The 19,943-nt window shown below is 40.2% G+C and overlaps 1 protein-coding gene across 11 annotated transcripts in view; it reads right to left on the bottom strand.

Moving 5' to 3' along the window:
* The window catches only part of dst (dystonin), a 287,668-nt gene that overhangs the window by 39,705 nt on the left and 228,020 nt on the right, over window positions 1-19,943 (bottom strand). For all 11 annotated transcript variants that reach the window (XM_062995876.1, XM_062995886.1, XM_062995883.1 and 8 more), the window contains 17 exons: window positions 19,269-19,475; window positions 18,045-18,164; window positions 17,853-17,960; window positions 17,540-17,758; window positions 15,941-16,144; window positions 14,796-15,027; window positions 14,468-14,694; window positions 14,170-14,292; window positions 13,974-14,075; window positions 12,648-12,749; window positions 12,081-12,254; window positions 9,551-9,706; window positions 9,199-9,396; window positions 7,278-7,406; window positions 5,841-6,011; window positions 2,946-3,101; window positions 719-925 (listed from right to left, as the gene is read on the bottom strand). In XM_062995876.1, the coding sequence (XP_062851946.1) occupies window positions 719-925; window positions 2,946-3,101; window positions 5,841-6,011; window positions 7,278-7,406; window positions 9,199-9,396; window positions 9,551-9,706; window positions 12,081-12,254; window positions 12,648-12,749; window positions 13,974-14,075; window positions 14,170-14,292; window positions 14,468-14,694; window positions 14,796-15,027; window positions 15,941-16,144; window positions 17,540-17,758; window positions 17,853-17,960; window positions 18,045-18,164; window positions 19,269-19,475 (2,835 nt within the window). The remainder of the gene's footprint in view (window positions 1-718; window positions 926-2,945; window positions 3,102-5,840; window positions 6,012-7,277; window positions 7,407-9,198; window positions 9,397-9,550; window positions 9,707-12,080; window positions 12,255-12,647; window positions 12,750-13,973; window positions 14,076-14,169; window positions 14,293-14,467; window positions 14,695-14,795; window positions 15,028-15,940; window positions 16,145-17,539; window positions 17,759-17,852; window positions 17,961-18,044; window positions 18,165-19,268; window positions 19,476-19,943) is intronic.

Raw genomic sequence — 19,943 nt, forward strand, 5'->3', positions numbered from 1 at the left:
GACCTACAATTTACCTAACAGTGCCACTAGATGGGCACCCACAGAATCCTGTCCATGTAATGTTGGTGTCACACATCTTCAGGGTCATGACTCACCACATGCAGTCACTGTCTGGTGGCATGTTCCTCCCATGTCTGAGTTTTATCCACTTCCTTCTGGTTTTATCCTACCATTCCAAAATGGCCTAACTGGCTACTTTTAATTGTCTTTTGGTCTTGGGAGCGACTGAGTAGATGTGTAATGACCCTGAGATGAATCAGCACCCTGTTTAGGGTGTTTTGTGGTAAGCTTTGGACCCACCATAGTCTTACAGGACCAGAGATGACAAGATTGAGTTTGAGATCTTTCTGGTAATGCTGGTATAAAGGTAAAAACGAAGACTTAGAGAGGGGACAACTCAGTTTGAAAAGCTCAATTCCATTTAAAGCAGCTGTGTACCAAACCTCATTTTAGAGAACGGCAGCTGGTCTCACAACTATACCCACAATAATCCTATGTATTTAACACCCATTTTAATAAAGCAATGTGGGTGGCTGATTAACCGCAAGTGCGTAACAAGGTTCACAACCTTCTTAATCCGTCCTGCACTGCAGGTCCCAAAGGAGTCCCACTGTAATACAGGACTCTATGAGTTACTCACGGACAACAAAGCCAACCATGTGTGGAATGATGGCACAGCTCCTGTAACTGATTACTTCTAATATATTTAATTCCTCACCTGCTTTGCACGTTTCCTGGCATCATCCAGCAGGCGCCCCCTCTCCACCGAGCACTGTACCACTTTATCCCAGCGGTTCTGTACGCTCACGAGCAGGTTCTTAATCAGCACCACATCCTGCTTCTGGCTGAAGTACTTCAAATGAGTACCTGTCTTATCCAGCTCGATGATCTGATCCCGGTGTGAGTTCACCTCAGTCACAAAGATCTATGATGAAAAATAAACAAAGTCCAGGTTAGAAAGCAGGGACTTCAAAGGCAGAGTGAAACAGCTTGATCTAAAATAAATGGTAGTTGGCAGAGCCAAATGGACTAAAGGCAGATATAATTCATATGAAAATATGAGAGATTTCCCGACTGTGTGACTTTCATGTGACAATTCATTTTGTTATCTATTTAAATCTCACTTTATCCTGGTCAGGGTCAAGGCGGTTCTGGTTTCATCAAAAAATACTGAGCGCAAGGCAAGAATACCCAGGACAATCCATTGCAGAGCTTTGGCAATACCCCAAAGACATAGTCAATCATAGCCTATCATAGCATATTATATATTAAATGTTGGGCTAATGGTAGTTTATATGTTGAATGTAGCAGATCTGATCAACATAAAGACCTAAGTGACTTTAAAAAGGGGCAAGTCAGGGGCCAACAGTAGTCTGAAAAGTGACAAACCACTAACTGGCGACAGATTGTTGGGTGGTCAAGTTAATAAAGGCTATGGTGTCTGGTACGGACCAACAGAAAAGCTACTGCAGAACATTTTAATGCTAGTGATGAGATGAATGTGTTACAACACACACTGCATTGAACCCTCTGTGTATGGGGCTGTGTAGTCTGAGGTCAGTCAAATTGCCTGTGTTTACTTCTGTAGACCACTGAAAGCAACAACTGAGGACACACAGGCACAAAACTGTATTTCAAAGCACTGGAGGAAGATCGACTGGTTTGATAAATCCAGTTGTCTTCAAAATTATGCGTACAGCAGGCACAGGAGCATGATTTACCCAAGGCAGAACTGGGGGCAGGATGCACTGAAGGATGGTCCACCTCAATGTACAGAAGTTGAAGAACCTGCTGGTACCACTTACTGTGCAGAGTTAGAGAATTAAAGCTGCTTTGACAGCATATTAGGCAGGTGGTCCTAATGTATTGGGTCATCAGTGCAAGTGTGTTTTTTAATCCAGTTGAGAAAGCATGGGATAAGAGGTTCTGATGATCCTAAATTTAAGGTCAATTAATTTGGCCCACAGACTTTTTTGCAACTGTACATATATATATATTTATGTATATATATATATATATATATATATATATATATATATATATATATATATATACAGTATGTATATATATTAGGGCTGTCAAACGATTAAAATTTTTAATCGCGATTAATCTCAGAATTTCATATAGTTAATCGCGATTAATCGCATTAAAAAAAAATCTGTGTAAATTTTATAGAAAACAAGGATTTTTAAGTGAAATGTTACAATTAAAATGGTGAACACATTTTATGCTAAATGTACTTATGTTAAAAACTGCTGGGACAAGAGAAAACTGTAAGGGAGTTTATTCACTCACATACTAGGCAGTAAATGTCAGATTGTAGGTTAGAATTTCTCCATCAGCAAACATTGTAGATCAGCGGTGCTTTAGGTGGGATAAGGCGTAGTTATTGTATCAGACTTGTCTGTGGTTGTATCGTGACGATGGTTTGATGGACGTTTCTACACGAAGTGAGTGTGTTTTGACCCTTTGGGGCTTCCATAGTTCATGAACTAACGTGCTCGACTCAGCTTTCCGGTATTCGGTACAGAAGAAGAAGTTAATTAAGTGTAATAAAGTGTTCTGCTCCCGACAACTTGTGAATATAGCGTGTATTTATTTCTTTATTATGCAAGTGCATCACTACCACGATCGGTTACATTATGTTAACAAACCGCAAATGAAAAACGGTGGCAAGTCCGACATTAAAACGTTTGTTCTACCAGTCAAGTGTCAACATGAACTAGAATTTGCGTTAATGGCACTAATTTTTTTAATCGCGTTAAATTGAGGTCGCGTTAATGCGTTATTATCGCGTTAACTTCGACAGCCCTAATATATATATATATATATATATATACATATACATGTATGATTCATAAATTCAACAGCGGTTCATCACAAATACACACACATACATACATACATAGAAAGAGACAGAGAGAGATGGAGGGAGGAAGAGATACCTTATGCTCATCAATCTGGAACAGGATAGTTTCCAGGATGAGGGAGGCTGGGGAGACCATGGTGAGAGTCTGTTCAGCTTGTGTCAGCCAGTTAATGAAATCTTGCAGGGAATTATGGAAATCTGTGGCTACTGCTAATGCCTCCTCAAGTTTCACCTAGACACACAGACACACACACCATTACTCAATCAAGCTGTAATTACAATTTTCAATGTCAGGTTGCAGTGCTTTGTAAATAGTCTTTGGCCTGTATTAAATAGAAAACAACACAATGACACATAATCAATATTTCAACATCAAAAACACAATATTTGATATTTAATGAACATGTTAATGTTTAAGTTTACCACTGTTAGATCATTTTTCATTATGACAACATAAATTTTTCATTTCATTTTCATTAACTGCATTATTCCGGTCAGGGTTGCAGCAGACTTGTTTTTACTAGAAATGCTGAGCACTAGGCAAGAATACCCTAGACAGGGTGCCAATTCACTGCAGGGCCTCGACCACCAAGGACACGGCCAATTGACTATGTATGGGCTAGTGTGATAAGACTGCTGTGCTAGCTTTTACCAACATTTAACTATTACTTTGCACTATGCATTTTATAAATATATAAGAGTGTTTTGTTTAAATACAGGTCCAGTGTAATTTCCTCACCCGTCTCCCCTCTCTAGCGCTGCTCATGCACCTTGTTTTGTTTTTTCTGTGTGTGTTCCCATGCCCTGTCTCTGCTCCCTGTCTGTGACTTGCTCCCATTATTTGTATACCCCTGTGCCACATTGTTTCTCTGTAATTAGTGTGTGTGTGTGTGTATCTTAGTTGTTTATCATTTGTTACTGGCCAAGTATACTGGCCTTTCTTTTCTGAATCTGTTTTCCTGTATCCTGTTCTCAAGTGTTTTTCTAGTTCCTTGTTTTTGTGCCTTGATAATTATTTAAGGTTTTTCATGAATGGGGATTTTGCCTTAGTTAAAGTTTAAAGTTTACTGATTATGATCTTGTGTCCGGCCTTCTCTGTCCGCTTAGTGTTACATCTATGTACTAGACTGCGGACAAGCCAGTCTAGCACACACTTTTGAATTACACAGCTCAATGTGGCTTGGCATTGTTATGTTAAAAAAGAACTGAGGTCCTAGAAAGGCCTCAGAAATGTTTTTGGCCCAGAGAACATAATGTCCAAATTTTTCATGAAAAGTCAAAGAGATGAGCTCAAGCTGGCGTTCCTGGACATTGTTAACGTGCGGCTTTAACATACACTGATAAGCCATAACATTAAAACCACCTCCTTGTTTTTACACTCACTGTCCATTTTATCAGCTCCACTTAACATTTGGAAGCACTCTGTAGTTTGCAATTACTGACTGTAGTCCATCTATTTCTCTACATATCTTTTTAGCCTGCTTTCACCCTGTTCTTCAATGGTCAGGACCCCCACAGGACCACTACAGAGCAGGTATTATTTGGGTGGTTGTGCATTCTCAGCACTGCAGTGACACTGACATGGTGGTGGTGTGTTAGTGTGTGTTGTGCTGGTATAGTGGATAAGACACAGCAGCACTGATGGAGTTTTTAACACCTCATTGTCACTGCTGGACTGAGAACAGTCCACCAACCAAAAATATCCAGCCAACAGCACCCTGTGGGCAGCGTCCTGTGACCACTAATAAAGATCTAGAAGATGACCAACTCAAACAGCAGCAATAGATGAGCGATCGTCTCTGACTTTACATCTACAAAGTAGACCAAATAGGTAGGAGTGTCTAATAGGATAGACAGTGAGTGGACACGGTATTTAAAAACTCCAGCAGCGCTGCTGTGTCTGATCCACTCATACCAGCACAATACACACTAACACACCAACACCATGTCATTGTCACTGCAGTGCTGAGACTCATCCACCACCTAAATAATACCTGCTCTGTGGGGGTCGTGACCATTGAAGAACAGGGTGAAAGCAGGTTAAAAAGTATGTAGAGAAACAGATGGACTACAGTCAGTAATTGTAGAACTACAAAGTGCTCCTATATGGTAAGTGGAGCTGATAAAATGGACAGTGAGTGCAGAAACAAGGAGGTGGTTTTAATGTATGGGGTAATGTATTTCAAATCCTTGCAATCATTGAGGAATGTTATTTTCAAACACCTGGACTGTTTGCTAATGTATTTTTGGCATGATGAGTCTTAAGTCATCCATGAATTATAAGGTCTATCGTGGCCTGTTTGTAATCCTTCTTTTATACCCAAGCATGATTACATTAACCATATAAATCAATTTTTTTTTTTCTACTTGATTTGTGACTGAGTAGGGAAAGGAGTCATGACAAAAATAAATATTTCCCTGGCAACCACAAAAGTGGATTATTTATCCAGTATCCATTATCCACTAATTCAATAGTCTGATTCACACAGTGCTATCGGGTAAACAAGCACTTTTTTCCACTGAAAGCTGAGAAGCCCTGGCAACACTTTCACTATAATAAATACACGTCTTCAGTGAGCCGTTCTTAGCTCATTCTGATGTAGCTTCAAGCCAAGTTTGACAAATCTGCACACTGGAAAGCACCTTAAAAAAGACTGAGAAACAGAATACAGTATATACTGTACATACAAATGACATCAAGGTTGTTTTCTAAAGTCAGTTGAACATCTTGAGCGAATACATCAAGGATTTGAGGTTTGAGTTACGAACATGTCTGGACCAAACCACTATTTTTTCCACAGAACAAACCACAGTCATTCATCAAACTCCACAAACAGGCCATTTCGGTTTATACTACGTTACAACCTGCCCTGGTTAAGCAAAAACAACCCCCTGTCTGACCATATCCATTTGAATGTCATCATAATTCACAGCCTTCAAATCAGCTGGCTGATGTTTAAGCAGCTCTCACCTTCCTTTCAGACACTTTGCTTTGCACAGACTCCCATTTTTCCTGCAGGTTGCCGAGGTCTTGGTTAGTGGTGCCATCCTGGCTCTCTGGTGTCATGGCAATGAGCTGCTGGCCTCTCTGCTGGAGCTGCTGGTAGATCTGCTCTTTTACCTCCATCGCTTTACAAAGCTCCTATACGAACCAACACACATCAGAAAACTAGGTTTAGAAAAAAAATTGTTTCATTTAATTTTAGGTTTACCACCACTTTAACCTGATCATGGTCAAGGTGGGTCAAGTTTACCTGGGATCACTGGGCACAACGAAGTAACACACTTCAGACTGAACACCAGTTTATTGCCCCAATAAGACATAGACCAGGGTTTTTTAAAGGTTGCGAGCCAAAAAAATGGGTCATAGACAAAAATAATAATTAAGTCAAATTTTAAATGAACAAATAAACAAAAACCTACATTCGTTAAAAAAGAACAAAAACAGATATAAAAAGAATGCCCCCTTAAGGAGGCTTTACATTTCACCTTGTAACCACAGTGGGGCCAGATTGCCACCATTTTCATTAATTAAGTATATTTCAGTATATTTAAGTATATTGATCAATTTGATGTGTTGTCTGGGGCGACACAGGGTAGAAATCATGTACAAAATGTGGGACGATTGCAAAAAAGTTTGAAAAACCCTGACATAGCCAGTCATGTCTGTTGGTAGACACCCGAACAGGCAATAACACCACTAGGGGCTTCAAACCCTGGATCCCAGGGCTAGCACAATTTACCGCTGCACCACTCAAGCATCTGAGTGAATTCTGTTATTATTATTTATTAGGATTTTAACGTCATGTTTTACACACTTTGGTTACATTCATGACAGAAACGGTAGTTACTCATTACACAAGATTCATCAGTTCACAAGTTTTTAATGTCAAACACAGTCATGGACAATTTTGTATCTCCAATTCACCTCACTTGCAAGATTTTGGACTGTGGGACTGTGTTTTGTATTTTACTTGAATAGTTTATTTGCTATTATCACCATAAGTTATTTTAATACAGGCTAAACACCTTTAAATGAATAATCCAAATCTTAGCCTGGGACTTTTTTGTCCAGATTTTGTCCAAGCCACAAACACATACGATATATAATGTATTAAGCTAAAGTGTATATGTTTTTTTTTGGAAAAGAAACATTAAAATTGCTATATAAGAGGAAAAAAAAAAAGAAAAAAAAGTGATAATGAGCGTCACCATGCTGTAAATTAATACACAGGGGCAGCTCGAAATAAAAACATGCGAAGTCACATAGTCTGATCTAAAAGCAACAAGTGAATCAAAGACTAGCTTAATTAAAGCACATAAACATATTTACTACTGTTTACAAAACAACAACAACATGTAAAACCTGCCATCTGCAGCAGGACCTTTTGGAACTTTAAATACATACCAGATGGGTGTTAAGCTGCTCGCGGGCCGTGTCTGGTAAGCCTCCAACTGCCTTTGATGCTAACAGCTGACATTCCGTGTCTTTCAGCCACTTTTGCATATCTTCAATCTCACCATGGAAACCTTGGGCCTTAAACAATAAAACCAAAATTACTACAAAGGATTCATCATTACTCTCATAAGTGGTGGTGTCAGAAGATAAAAAGCACACGATTGATGCTTCTATTATTACTCTGGGGTGAATAGGTGGCAAATTTGTTAAACTTCCAGCTACAATACAGCATTGATTTGGAATTTGCATTGTAACTATGACTCCATCCATATTTTTTTCTTTGTCGTTTTTAGAAAACTACTTTAGTCAGGGTCGTGGTGAGTCCAGTTCTACCTTGAAACACTGGGCGCAAGACAGGAGAACCCTAGCGTAACCCTAGCCCCATCTGAGCGCTATTACGTGTCATTATAACTTATTATATAATATTGGGGTATAAGAGTGGTGCAAAACACATAGCTTGAATCACAGTGGTACTATCAGTCGGTCAGGCCTCTATAAAGACACGATTGGCAATGTCAGGGGAATGGGGGTGGAAGCTGGCTGAACAGCCTAGCCATTAGGAGGTGTACTCAGATCCCCACCAAACATCAACACCAACACCAACCCTGGATCCTAGTGGTAGTGAGCTAGTGTAATTTACCAATAACGACCCAACCACCCATTTCATTTCAGTTTATTTTCATCAACCATTTAATCCCTGTCATAGTCATGGTGGGTTCGGTTTGAGAGATTCACCACTCACCTACTAGGACACTTGTATCCTGATTCCTTCATCTTGTATCCTGTATTACCCGCTATAAAACCAACACCCTTTTATCACACTTCCCCAATCTTTGTTCTAGTACCATCCTCTATTCCCATTTTATTTTTCCCTTAATCTTTTTCTTAATTCCTCCCCTCATTTCTTGTGTAGATAAAGTGTCCCCAAAATATGTCTAGTTAGATTCTGTTGGTCTTCCAAGCTGGGCCCATATGTCTGAAGACCAGGTCTCCTGACTCCTGTATGCCGAATTTCTAACAGGTGCCACCAGGAAACACTCTGTACAGGGCGCTTAACCATTGCATGGCTTTGGCCTTCCCCTTCACTCAGACATAGCCAATCATGTCTTTTGTAGATGCCTAATGATGCCTAATGGGCCGACAACACTGCTGAGATTCGAGAAGGAATTTTAGCAGTGGTGGGTTAGTGTAATGCAGTTGATTATGTGATTCTAAGCATGAAAATAATAATATTCTTAGTATTTGCCCTCCTGCTAGTGCAGATATTCTTCTGTAGTGCACATGTAAGTCATATATAGCTAGACTCTACTAATGCAAAACATTAAACAGTCTTGATCTTATATTCCTCAGTCTTGGACTTGTTTTAATTTCGGGTGGAATGGGTCTTTGTCTGATAGTCATAACTACAGAACATTATTTGACAACCAAGCAACTGCCTTTTAGTCCACTTCAAGTGATAATGACTCAATGCATTTGCTTCTGTAAAGAATTAAGCCCAAATGTAATCAGATACAACCAAATCAAACTTAAAAATCAAGGACATGTGCAGAATCTTAAAATTGAACTGGTTTTTGCTGCTTTTTGCTAATAATATTTAACTGAAAATAATTTATTACCATTCCCCTCTAAAATACACCCCTCTAAAAATGACCATCAAAAGGATCCCCAGTCTGTTTGTACAAGGGTTCAAACATGAGCAAATGATTGGAAACGTAGGTCTATAAAAAAGCCTAGATTTTTTTCTAGACTTTTTTCCTCCCCACATTATTTAATCAGAATCATGCGTTCATTCATTTTACAAGCCGTTTGTTGAAGCAAACTGTCACATTCCATAAGGCATCCAGTGAGATGTACTTAGTCTGAGTCAGACCTGAAGTAAGGCGCTTTCCAAAAGCTGTCTCCTCTGCTCAGTCTTCTCCAAGATGGCCTTCCACCGCTGGTTGAAGTTGTCCAGTTTGCTCTGCAGGCCACATGCCTCCTCTCCTGCACTAGATTTAATCAGGTCACTGCCGGCCTTGTTGACGGCCTCCACCGTGCTCTCATGAGCCAGCACATCGTTATGCAACACCTGATGGGTAAAAACGGCATGTATATTGCTTGCACTTTTTGAGTAAATATGATTTTTGTGGCATATTATCAACATGCATGTGGGCCATGTGATTATGAGAAAATGTAATCAATCAAATGTTAAATGTAAATCCAGTGTTCCAATTTTAACTTACATGATGCTTGGCAAGCTCTATCTCAATAGTTTTGGGGTCCCCACTGGTTTTCTTCTGTCCATCAAGCAGCTCTTCAGTATGACTTAGCCAGGCCAGAAGCTCATCCAGAGCATGCTGGAACTGTCCCAAAGCCAGCAAGGCACCTTCAAGCTTGTGCTGCATGAGACCAGAAAAACAAATAAACATTTAATGGTCAATAAAGACCACAAGACAGAGAATGGACCACTTTTTCTCCCAATCTAGTCAGGTCCAATTTCCTGATTAGAGCATCCACCACTGCTGCAGACCCCTGCCCTGGCCTAGGAGGCCACACTATTGGGCACCTTCATCTACATGTGCAGTTGCTGGCCATTCCTTTACCATCTGGAGAATCTCACCAAGAGCAGCATCACGTACAAACGGTCAAGCGCTGCTATCTGTTAATCAACCACTCCTAGTGCAAATACCCCGACTGGCACAATAAATTTTTTTTCCTTCCTCAGGCGCATTCAAATGTGCCTGCACCCTGGACAGACTGCTAATGCATCATGGGGCTCCAACTACCATTGCTGTTTGCAACCATGTTCTAAAATTCTACCAAAAATAATAATGGGTAAAATGTACAAAGTTCTGCAGCCAAGGGGCACAGTGAGATATTCCGCTAGCACACCAGCGCCGAGATTCTGAACACCCCAGTTCGAATCTCGGCTCTGTTATTATAAACACAGACTTTAACACAAAAAAGTAAGAACATGTTCAAAAAACCTGTTTTTTCATAAACTTACTCCACATAAACACCAGTATAGTGTTTTGACTAAACCTCTACTAGTGAATTAGGCTGATTTTTGACTAGGGTAACTACAGTGGCCCGTAATCCTTATTCCCAAGAACCATTCTTTTCATCTTAAAGTTCTTATTTTACTCTGGATATTTACATTCATGTTGGCTGCATCTGAAGTTACCTACTACCATACCGCATAGTACAGCGATGACACAATGGTGGTATACTGATCACGCAAACCATATAGTCTCATAGTATGCAGTCTATAACACAGCACAGCAGTTTAGGAGGACTATAAATTACGCAATACGATTTTTAAAGATATTTTTAACACATCAGAGCTTTCGTAAATAAAATCAGGTTGACATTACTGAGTCAAGTAAAATTTATTTGTATAGTGCATTTTACAATAGACATTGTCTTAGGGGTGGGTTTATAAAATCGATTTTTCGATTCGAATCGATCTTTATTTGAACGATCCGATATCGATTCATATAAACGCGAGATCGATCTTTTAAATACGCCCCTTTTTACGGTGCACACAGAAATCTGTTACCCCCTTTAATTTCGCGTGACCAGTCAGTGTTTATTCATGCAACAAGATCTGACCTGCACATCAGTTTAGCATGGCAGAAGCTCAAGTTATGACCACTACACAACTTTTTGCACTGATTTTCGCTCGGCGACGGGTCGGTGCTGGATTCGGGAGGAACTCGGTGTTCGCTCTGCGATCAAAACTCGGCTCTCAATCAATGTGAGAAACAGCGAGGGGAAACACAGGTGAGAGGTTGTAAACAGGTGGTGGAGCGCAATATAGTTTCTATCAGAATACATCAGCACACGAGTTTTACAGTATTTCTGACCTGATCGTTCTCTACAAAACAAAATATTCATTAACCTCCAACTCACTATAGAACAAGCCATGCTGCTCGTGTTGCCAAATCCACTCAGATTCATTTATTTCATCAGCGCACAAACTTTGATCTCTCGCTACTTGTTGATGTGCATGTTTGGACGTGGTATCATTAAACCTTTCATCACTTCTCACGTGTGTTTTCGTGACAAAACGTAGTTTTGGAGACCAGAGAAGCTCGCCTGTGATTCCCCCTGGTGATAGATGGTGTAGTGTAAAACCCCCCATCGCCGATCAGTCGTGTAGTGTGAACATTACAGCGACCAGGTGTTAATCAGAGTGTTGTGTAGTGTAAACTTGGCATAAGCTGTTCAACAGCCAGGTGTATGTTTACATTACATTTACAATGTTGTAGCGTGTCAGATATATAAAATAATAATAAAAAATGAATGTTACTGTTTTCTGTTTTGGATTAATTATTTATGTAAACAAAATACACAAATATTTTTAATATTGAGTGTTCTTTGTACAATTATCACATTCGTTCTCTGAACATCTGTACATATTTAAACAAAACCTGTTAATGTAACTCAAATATGCCTAAATGTGTTCGAAAATCGAATCAAAAATCGAAGATCGAAGATCGAATCGAATCGGGACCTTGTGAATCGGAATCGAATCGATCCAGGAAATTAGTGGCGATACCCAGCCCTACATTGTCTCTAAGCAACTTTATAGAATCCAGGACCGACAGACCAAAAACCCCTGCTGAACAAGCCAAGGGCGACAATGGCAGGGAAAAACTCCCTTAAAATTACAGGAAAAAACCTTGAGAGAAACCAGAATAAGCATGGACCCATCCTTCTTGGGTCTGTAACTGTGTGTACGCTATAAAGCTGTGACAATAGATGGCTTACCTGTCTATTGATGACCTTCTCATCCAGATTGTTCCAGAGCATTTTCAGTTCGTTCATAGGCTCCTGGATGGCAATGCGGTCTGCCTCTTCCAGGACCTTCTTCAGTAGCAGCCCTGCCTGGTGATTCAGTCTCTCCATCTCAATCTGAAGCTGGTATGCTTCACCTTTGAACTCCTATACAAACATAAGAACAAGAAATCAAAGAAATGCCATTTACTACTGTTTGTCTTCCTTTATTGAAAAGAGACATACATGTGCTCCAAGCAGGATCCAGTTTTGTTTGTTTTACTCCTACCAGTATTTAACTGACAATGGCATGTTTACAATACTGCAGCTTTGAACTAACTGTGGGAGAGCAAATGAAGTGATGGTATTCTGAATAAACACAGCTGTGATTTGGCCTGCAGGTTTGCTGGGTTTATCATACTAATAATACAAGGCTCTACTAGGTGGGGTTGCTGACACATGTCCTCATTCTTTGATCAAAAAAATGAGCACAAATTCTAAGAAAAACTAAGTTAACACTATAAACAGAAACGGACACCGAAAGACACTGTAAGTCAATACCTTCAGCTCTTGAATCTGCTGTTTCACAGTCTCCAGGTCTGTGCCCACAGGTGACATTGAATCCAGTTTGCTCTCCAAAATATCCACCCAGTCAAACATGCCCTGCAGAGTAAACAGTGTTACTGACACTGCAACAAAATGCTTTTTACTAGACTCATGTTGCATCAACAATTAATTTCATTTAGAAAGGCTGGCAAAGGTGGTCACCTCCTCTTACCTGATCAAATGACATATGTTAAAACTAGCTAATCTAACACAATAAATATTAATGTCATCTTCTATTTATCTAATCAGTAAGTACTTGAACCATCTGAACATACTGTAATAAAGTTGTAGGAAATAAATCATTTATCTGAAACCTCTTTATAGTATAAGGGCGCATTCACATGAGAAACGTTTTGCATCTGCTTACCGCGAGCCTCCGTACAAGCTGCTTTGAGACGAATATGCATTTGTGTGGAATAGCCGTCAAATCCACTCTGAAAGCACCACATACACTGAAGAAGCATAACATTATGACCACCTTCCTAATATTGTGTTGGTCCCCCTTTTGCTGCCCCATACACAACAAACTGTGATGCACCGTGTATTCTGACACCTTTCAATCAGAACCAGCATTAAATTCTTCAGTAATTTGACCTACAGTAGCTCGTCTGTGGGATCGAACAACACGGGCCAGCCTTCGCTCCCCACGTGCATCAATGAGCCTTGGCCGCCCATGACCCTGTTGCCAGTTTACCACTGTTCCCTCCTTGGATCACTTTTGATAGATACTGACCACTGCAGACTGGGAACACTCCACAAGAGCTGCAGTTTTTGCAGATGCTCGTCTAGCCATCACAATTTGGCCCTGGTCAAACTCACTCAAATCCTTACGCTTGCCCATTTTTCCTGCTTCTAACACATCAACTTTGAGGATAAAATGTTCACTTGCTGCCAATATAGCCCACCCACTGACAGGTGCAGTAATGAAGAGATAATCAGTGTTATTTACTTCACCTGTCAGTGGTCATAATGTTATGCCTCGTCGGTGTACATCTATGTTTACCTGTATTTCCTCAGTGTTTCACTTTTAAACTTGTGTTATACCTCAGGGTGCTTAGAAATTGTAAGAATCAGCTTTTCCAAGAGTCTAAAATGCTTAGCGTTAAAAAAAGCGTAGTGGTTTAATGTTTAATGAATGTATTAAATGAGTCCAACATGGCAAAAGTGCACGGCTCTTAAGGAAGCACCTCACTCCATAGGAAACAACGGCACAGCAAGCATAAAAGCGGTTTTGCCGCATCTCATGTGAATGCGCCCTAACACAGAAGGTGTAAAATGTACCTGAAGACCATCCTGAAATTGCACGGCAGCTTGCATAGCTTCTTCCAGTCTTTCCACACGTTCCTTCCATGTCTTATTTAAAGTCTCCCATGCCGTGTTCACCTAGAAGGAATAAATTGGTAACATTGTGAATTTCATTCGGAAATAAGAGAGCCCCTTTTGAGGTTTAATCAATTAATTGATTTATCCTAATTACCTCATCAATGCTCTTTTTGATCACTGGTTTGTCTGGTTCACCACAAGCTGTCATAAGCTCTGCTCCCAGATTCTGGACTATATTCAGCTCCTCCTGAAGCCCGTCAATCTCCTCTCGGTACCCCTGCAACCAACAAAAGCCATCCAGTTCAACATCACAGTAGTGCATTAACCCTAATGTTCTGTTTAGTAAACACCAATGTAAGTGGGCCAATATGTAATATACTTTCCAGATGTCACTGGGCCAAGAGCATACTATGCAATATTTAGTGGAACAGGGTGACTAGAAACATACTGACCTCTAAAGCCTCCTGTTGCTGTTTAACAACAGAGGGGTCGACTCCGGGCTCCTCGAGATCTTTCAGCAAGTCCTGTGTGTCCTTGATGATCATGATGAGAGCACAGTGATCACACCAGAACTTCTCAGCCAGGTCCATTACATCCAGAAGTTTAGCCTCCCTCTCCTCCAGTAAAGCATGGATGTCATTCCACACAAACACCATCTGGTCAAGTTTGTCTTGCACAGCTTTGAAGGAATACAAATAAAGAACCATGTTTTTTTTTTTTTTACTTCATTATGACACAGTAAATGTTCATCTTTTTCATATCTGATATAGAAATGCGTACCTTTGGCTGACAGGTCTTTGTCTGCTCCCTCTGAGCGAGTAATCATCTCCTCGCCTCTCTGCTTCACTGTTTCGTAGGAAGGCTGCAGCTTCTCTAAGTCCACATTTACGGCCTTGTTTTCCGAAATCTGCTCACGAATCTTATCCACTTCTACAGATATAGAGGGAGGCTGGCGCAGACGCTCGGCTATACGCTCCAGAGACTCCAACATAGGGTCAATCTTGTCATGGAACTTTGAGAGACAGAAACCGATTTAAATCAATTAAAAAACCAATTTAAAATCACATGGATGAAACACAGATCTAATCAGTGACAAGCTACCTAGACACAATGTGTGTGCTTGACTGGCATGCCTGCAGACCATATCTGTGTCCTAAAGAAATTGTATTGTGCATCATAAAGAGGAGAATAAGACAACAGGCTGTTAAGCAGCTAAAGTCTTGTGTCAAGCAAAAATAGAGAAAAAAATCCACTCGCAAAACTGCAACAATTAGTTTTCCCAGTTCTCAAACCAATAAAAAGTACAATTAATCAGAAAAGTCATGTAACACAGTGGTAAACATGTCTCTGTACCCACTTGTTTAGTGTGTCACTAGCATCAGATTCTTTTTTACATCTACAAAATGCAACTAGGCTGGTCACTAAAAACACTGAATTTTTACATTGTCAGTTCAATAAAGGTTCAAGAAAATGAACAAATACCCCATTCTTGTTTTATTGCTTTGCATGACATGTCCCAGCTTTTCTGAAAATAGGGGTTTGTGCATCAAGCTTTTCTTTTGGCCATATCAGAGTGGTCATGATTGACACATCCTAATAGTACGAAAACAAGCCATGCCATGTTTAAAGCTTTACTTGTTTCAAATGGTTCTCACATCCCAGTTCATTCCAAGCTGTCATTGTGTTGGCAGAACATGAAAGAATGTACAGACACTTTCATCCTGACTTCCCCAAGATAAGATAACCAGCAGCAATTTCAACAAGGCCTTTACAGGAACTGACACAATCATCATGACATCATGTCAAAATAACGATTAAAACGTCCACATTTAATGCGTAAGGCACAGAATTCTGCATTACATGTTAAACAAAAATGCACTTCTATTACTTCTGCTGAAGAACAGATTCAAAGAAAGTAAACAAACCTGGGTTGATTGGGAGATGGCTTCATCCAGGGCAGCAGCTCTCTGCTTAACATCTGCTTTAAGCTGGGTGTACAGTTTGTCTGCAGCCTGGTACTTTTCCCTGATGGACTCACCCTCCAAAGGACTTAACTCTACCAGTTGCGGGCCAGTTTTGTTCATCTTGTCTATGTGAGGCTTATGCTCTGCAATAAGTTCTCTCAGTTGCTAAATGGAAAAAAAAATCATATTATTAGGACAGTGTGGGGAAGAATGTTCACTGCATAACAATATTATAAACTGGGTCCTGCTAACCCAGGTCAGCTTTTTATTCGACATCACTTCATATAAAATGTATTTTAAATAACATATAGCTTACAGTCAAGAGACCCCTACTGCAGCCAATTTATATTTGTCTGGCAGATGACTGATTCAGTAGGCAGCCAACATTTGTGTTCGCAATGTATTTTAAGCACAATATGATTGTGTTTGAAATGGGAAACCGGACCCACCACACCCCTTTGTATTTGTATTGCATTTATATTTCAGGTAATGGTTTCCTACATTACCCAAAGTGCAATTTAACTACACTGTTGTGACATGTCCACAGGGTCTCTACTCCACATAAGCACAACATGAGCTAACAGTAACAAATATGGGACATAAAAAATTTAAAAAGAACTTTTAAAGCTAAATAATAGAATATTTATCATTGATAGTTTGTTCTCAACTCCAGACAACTCCAGATTTCCAGACAGCTCCAAAGCATGCCAGGAGGTAGAATGGCTACTTCTAATTGCTTCCAGGTGTGAAGGGTTAAAAAGTGAGTAAAAAAGTGAGTATGTTATTTATTCCCACGCAGACACGGGGAGAACATGCAAACTCTACACAGAAAGGACCCAGACCACCCCACCTGGGGATCGAACCCAGGACCTTCTTGCTGTGAGGCAACAGTGCTACTCACTGAGTCACCGTGCCACCCCAAAAGGTGAGTATGTAATTCCCTGAGATAAAGTATGCCCTGTCAGGTCGGGATATGTCTCCTACCTGACCATGATTAGGATGAAATGGTTATAAAAGAATAAATAAATAATTTCATTAATTCATCAAAAATGACCGATATGGCACTCGGGTGATGCAGCCCTATGTGTTACACTGACACTGTTGAGATCTGGGTTTGAATCTGTCTAGCTGTGACCAACCAATCAAGCAGCCAATCAAGCAGCTTTATCATGGTTGCAATACGAAGGATATGATAGAATAAATTAATAAATAGAATAATAAAACATAAATAAAAAAAAACAATAAATAAAATACAATGCCAGTTATTACACACTAGCACACTAACAGCTATGTTTTGTTAATGTTTTACCACAGCTTTATCCTGGTCAGGGTCAAGGTGGGTCCTGTTTCCCTGGAATAATTGCAGTTACACCTCAGACAGGACCCGCATCTATTGCAGGGCCTCAGTCACCCCCTATTCCTCCCCTCTACCCGAGCATACAACTGCTCATTTTTAACAAAGAAATAAATAAATACAGCATGAAGCAACACATTTAAAGCAGATATTCAAATATATTGCAGATATTAGGTCATTAGGTCAAGCTGTCATCTTGTTCTTACCCGTAGTTCCTCTTGCTGCTGTCTGAGAGTCTCATACTCGATGGCAGGAGGTGGTAGCTGGGTAAAGTTAGCCTGGGTCTCTTGTAGCCATGGCCACAGCTCCTCATGGGTCTCCCAGAACTGGCAGGTGAGTGAGTGCGCCCTTTCCAGCTGCAAGCAGCACTCCGAGTTCAGCTGGCTAACGATGTTGTATTTCCCCACAAGAGCCTGAATCTTCTCCTGGTCCGAGCGCAGGACAGACACATCACACTGGGTATTAATGAACCGATGTATGCATTTTACACATTTTTTTAAACAGATGTTTTATTTTTACCCTCAGTGCCTGCTTCTCTGCCTCGTCTTTACTGGTCATCAACGCCTCGCCTGTCTTTGTGATATCATCCACTGAATCTTTGTGCCTCATAATGTCCATAGAGAAGCTCTGGTAGAGAGAAAAAAGCTTCTGTTGTTAGCACTGTTGCTGTTTGGTGCGTGCACACCTCTAATGACTGAGGTGCAGACTGACCTTCTGTGCCTGTAGTTGAGCTGTGGTCTGCTCTGGCTCCAGCTTGATGACCCCTAGGGACGCCAGTTTCTTCTGTGCCTCCGTCAGCCAGGCTAACTCGGTGTCTGCTGCTTGCTCAAACTGAACAGCAGAAAACACAAACGTAGCCACTGTCATACAAAACCTATTCAATTACTTTCAGAATTCAATAGGTAGAACCGAATTATCAGAGGATGCTAAGTTACTGTAGGTCTCCATAAGGAACCTGAAAAAATATGTGGACACCTGACAATAAGCTTTTTGGACTACGTATTCCAAAACCATAAATAAAAAAGTTATATGAACTGTGTGACTGGGAATTTGTACCTATTAAGTGAAAACAGCATTTGTATGGTTGAGAATTGATGATGGACAAGAAGGCCTGGCTTTAAATTTGTTTTTAAATTGAACCCAGTTGTGATCATTGAGGTTGAGGTCAGGTTTTTGGGAAGGCCACAGAAGTTTCTCCACACCAAGATGTCTTTATAACAACTGCATTGTGCACTGTAGCAAAGTCACGCTGAAACATGCTGGGCAGTGATAGCTCAGCGGTTAAGGTACTTGACTAATAATCAGAAGGTTGCTGGTTAAGCACCAAGCTGACACAGCTGGGCCACTGGGCAAGGCTCTCATCCCTCAATTGCTCAAATTGTCATCAATGATAATTGTATGTCGTATGGCTAAAACACCCAAACTCAATAATCAAAGGATGTCTCAGTACTTTCGGCCATATGATATACCTTTAATGAACCAAAAACACTTGTAAATACATGTCCAAACACAGTGTTAATGGTGCACAGCTTATCTTATGTCAGTTCAAGACAGAGAGTGAGTGTGTATATAAATATACATTGAAATTCAAAATAGCTGATAAATATCAAAGCTCAGCTCACACAGCTGTCCACCTAATGTTAGATGTCTTGATACAACCAATGCTTCTTTTCCTTTTTCCTATGTAACTGTTATAATCACACAGAAGTACATACTAAATGTAACACTTCTGTAATACTAAGGAGATCATTAATACCAGTAGTAACATGCATCAAAAAGATATGTGCTGTATCCTAAATCACATAGCACCAAAGAGTACTCCTAATAAGTTTTGTTCATTACTACTTTGATGACGATCTGTGCTTCAGTGCAGAACTCTTGACATTTTGTCACCCATCATCTATATGAAACACCTTAATGCACCTGGCATTTTACCTTCTGTGATTTTAGAATAGCAGCTCCTGTCTGGTCCACATACTGAGAGATGGCATCATTTGCAGCCTTGTAGCGCTCGTTGTCCTCCATAACCAGTTTGTCGAGACCCTCTCGGGCGCGCCAAGGCACCAGCTCCAGCAGAGCGCCGCTGACTTCATTCAGCACATCCACAACTGGCCTGTGCTTCTGAATCTCCTTCAGCAACGCCTGGGCATGAAGTATAGTTGGTAATGACTGCTTACTGAATCTCATTCGTATATAAGTGGAAACTAATCATGGTACAGGTGAAATTAAACTAGTATAATACATAATTGATCTGTGCATAACACAAATAATAACTACTGTATGTGTGCAAGGCGAAAAACCTTTTTTGTCATTGATACTTCCAAAATTTTGCAAAGAAACTGCTAAAACTCTGACATGAGTTCCTGATGTCTATGCCTTAACAATGAATTTAAACCACATTTTTACCTTGTCTTGTTCTTAAACTGCAGGTATTGTGCAAATTGCGCACCAGATTAATGCCTGTCCTTGATTGATATTAATGTTGAAATACAATACGCATTTTTAATGAGTTTTACTTCTCCCATGGCTTTATTAATCTGCAAAATAAATTTTATATGAAGTTCTTCACATATGCTGCTAATAATTTAACTTGTGGTTTATTAGCTAGTG

This window comes from Trichomycterus rosablanca, chromosome 5, assembly GCF_030014385.1.
Source record: "Trichomycterus rosablanca isolate fTriRos1 chromosome 5, fTriRos1.hap1, whole genome shotgun sequence".
NCBI lineage: Eukaryota > Metazoa > Chordata > Actinopteri > Siluriformes > Trichomycteridae > Trichomycterus > Trichomycterus rosablanca.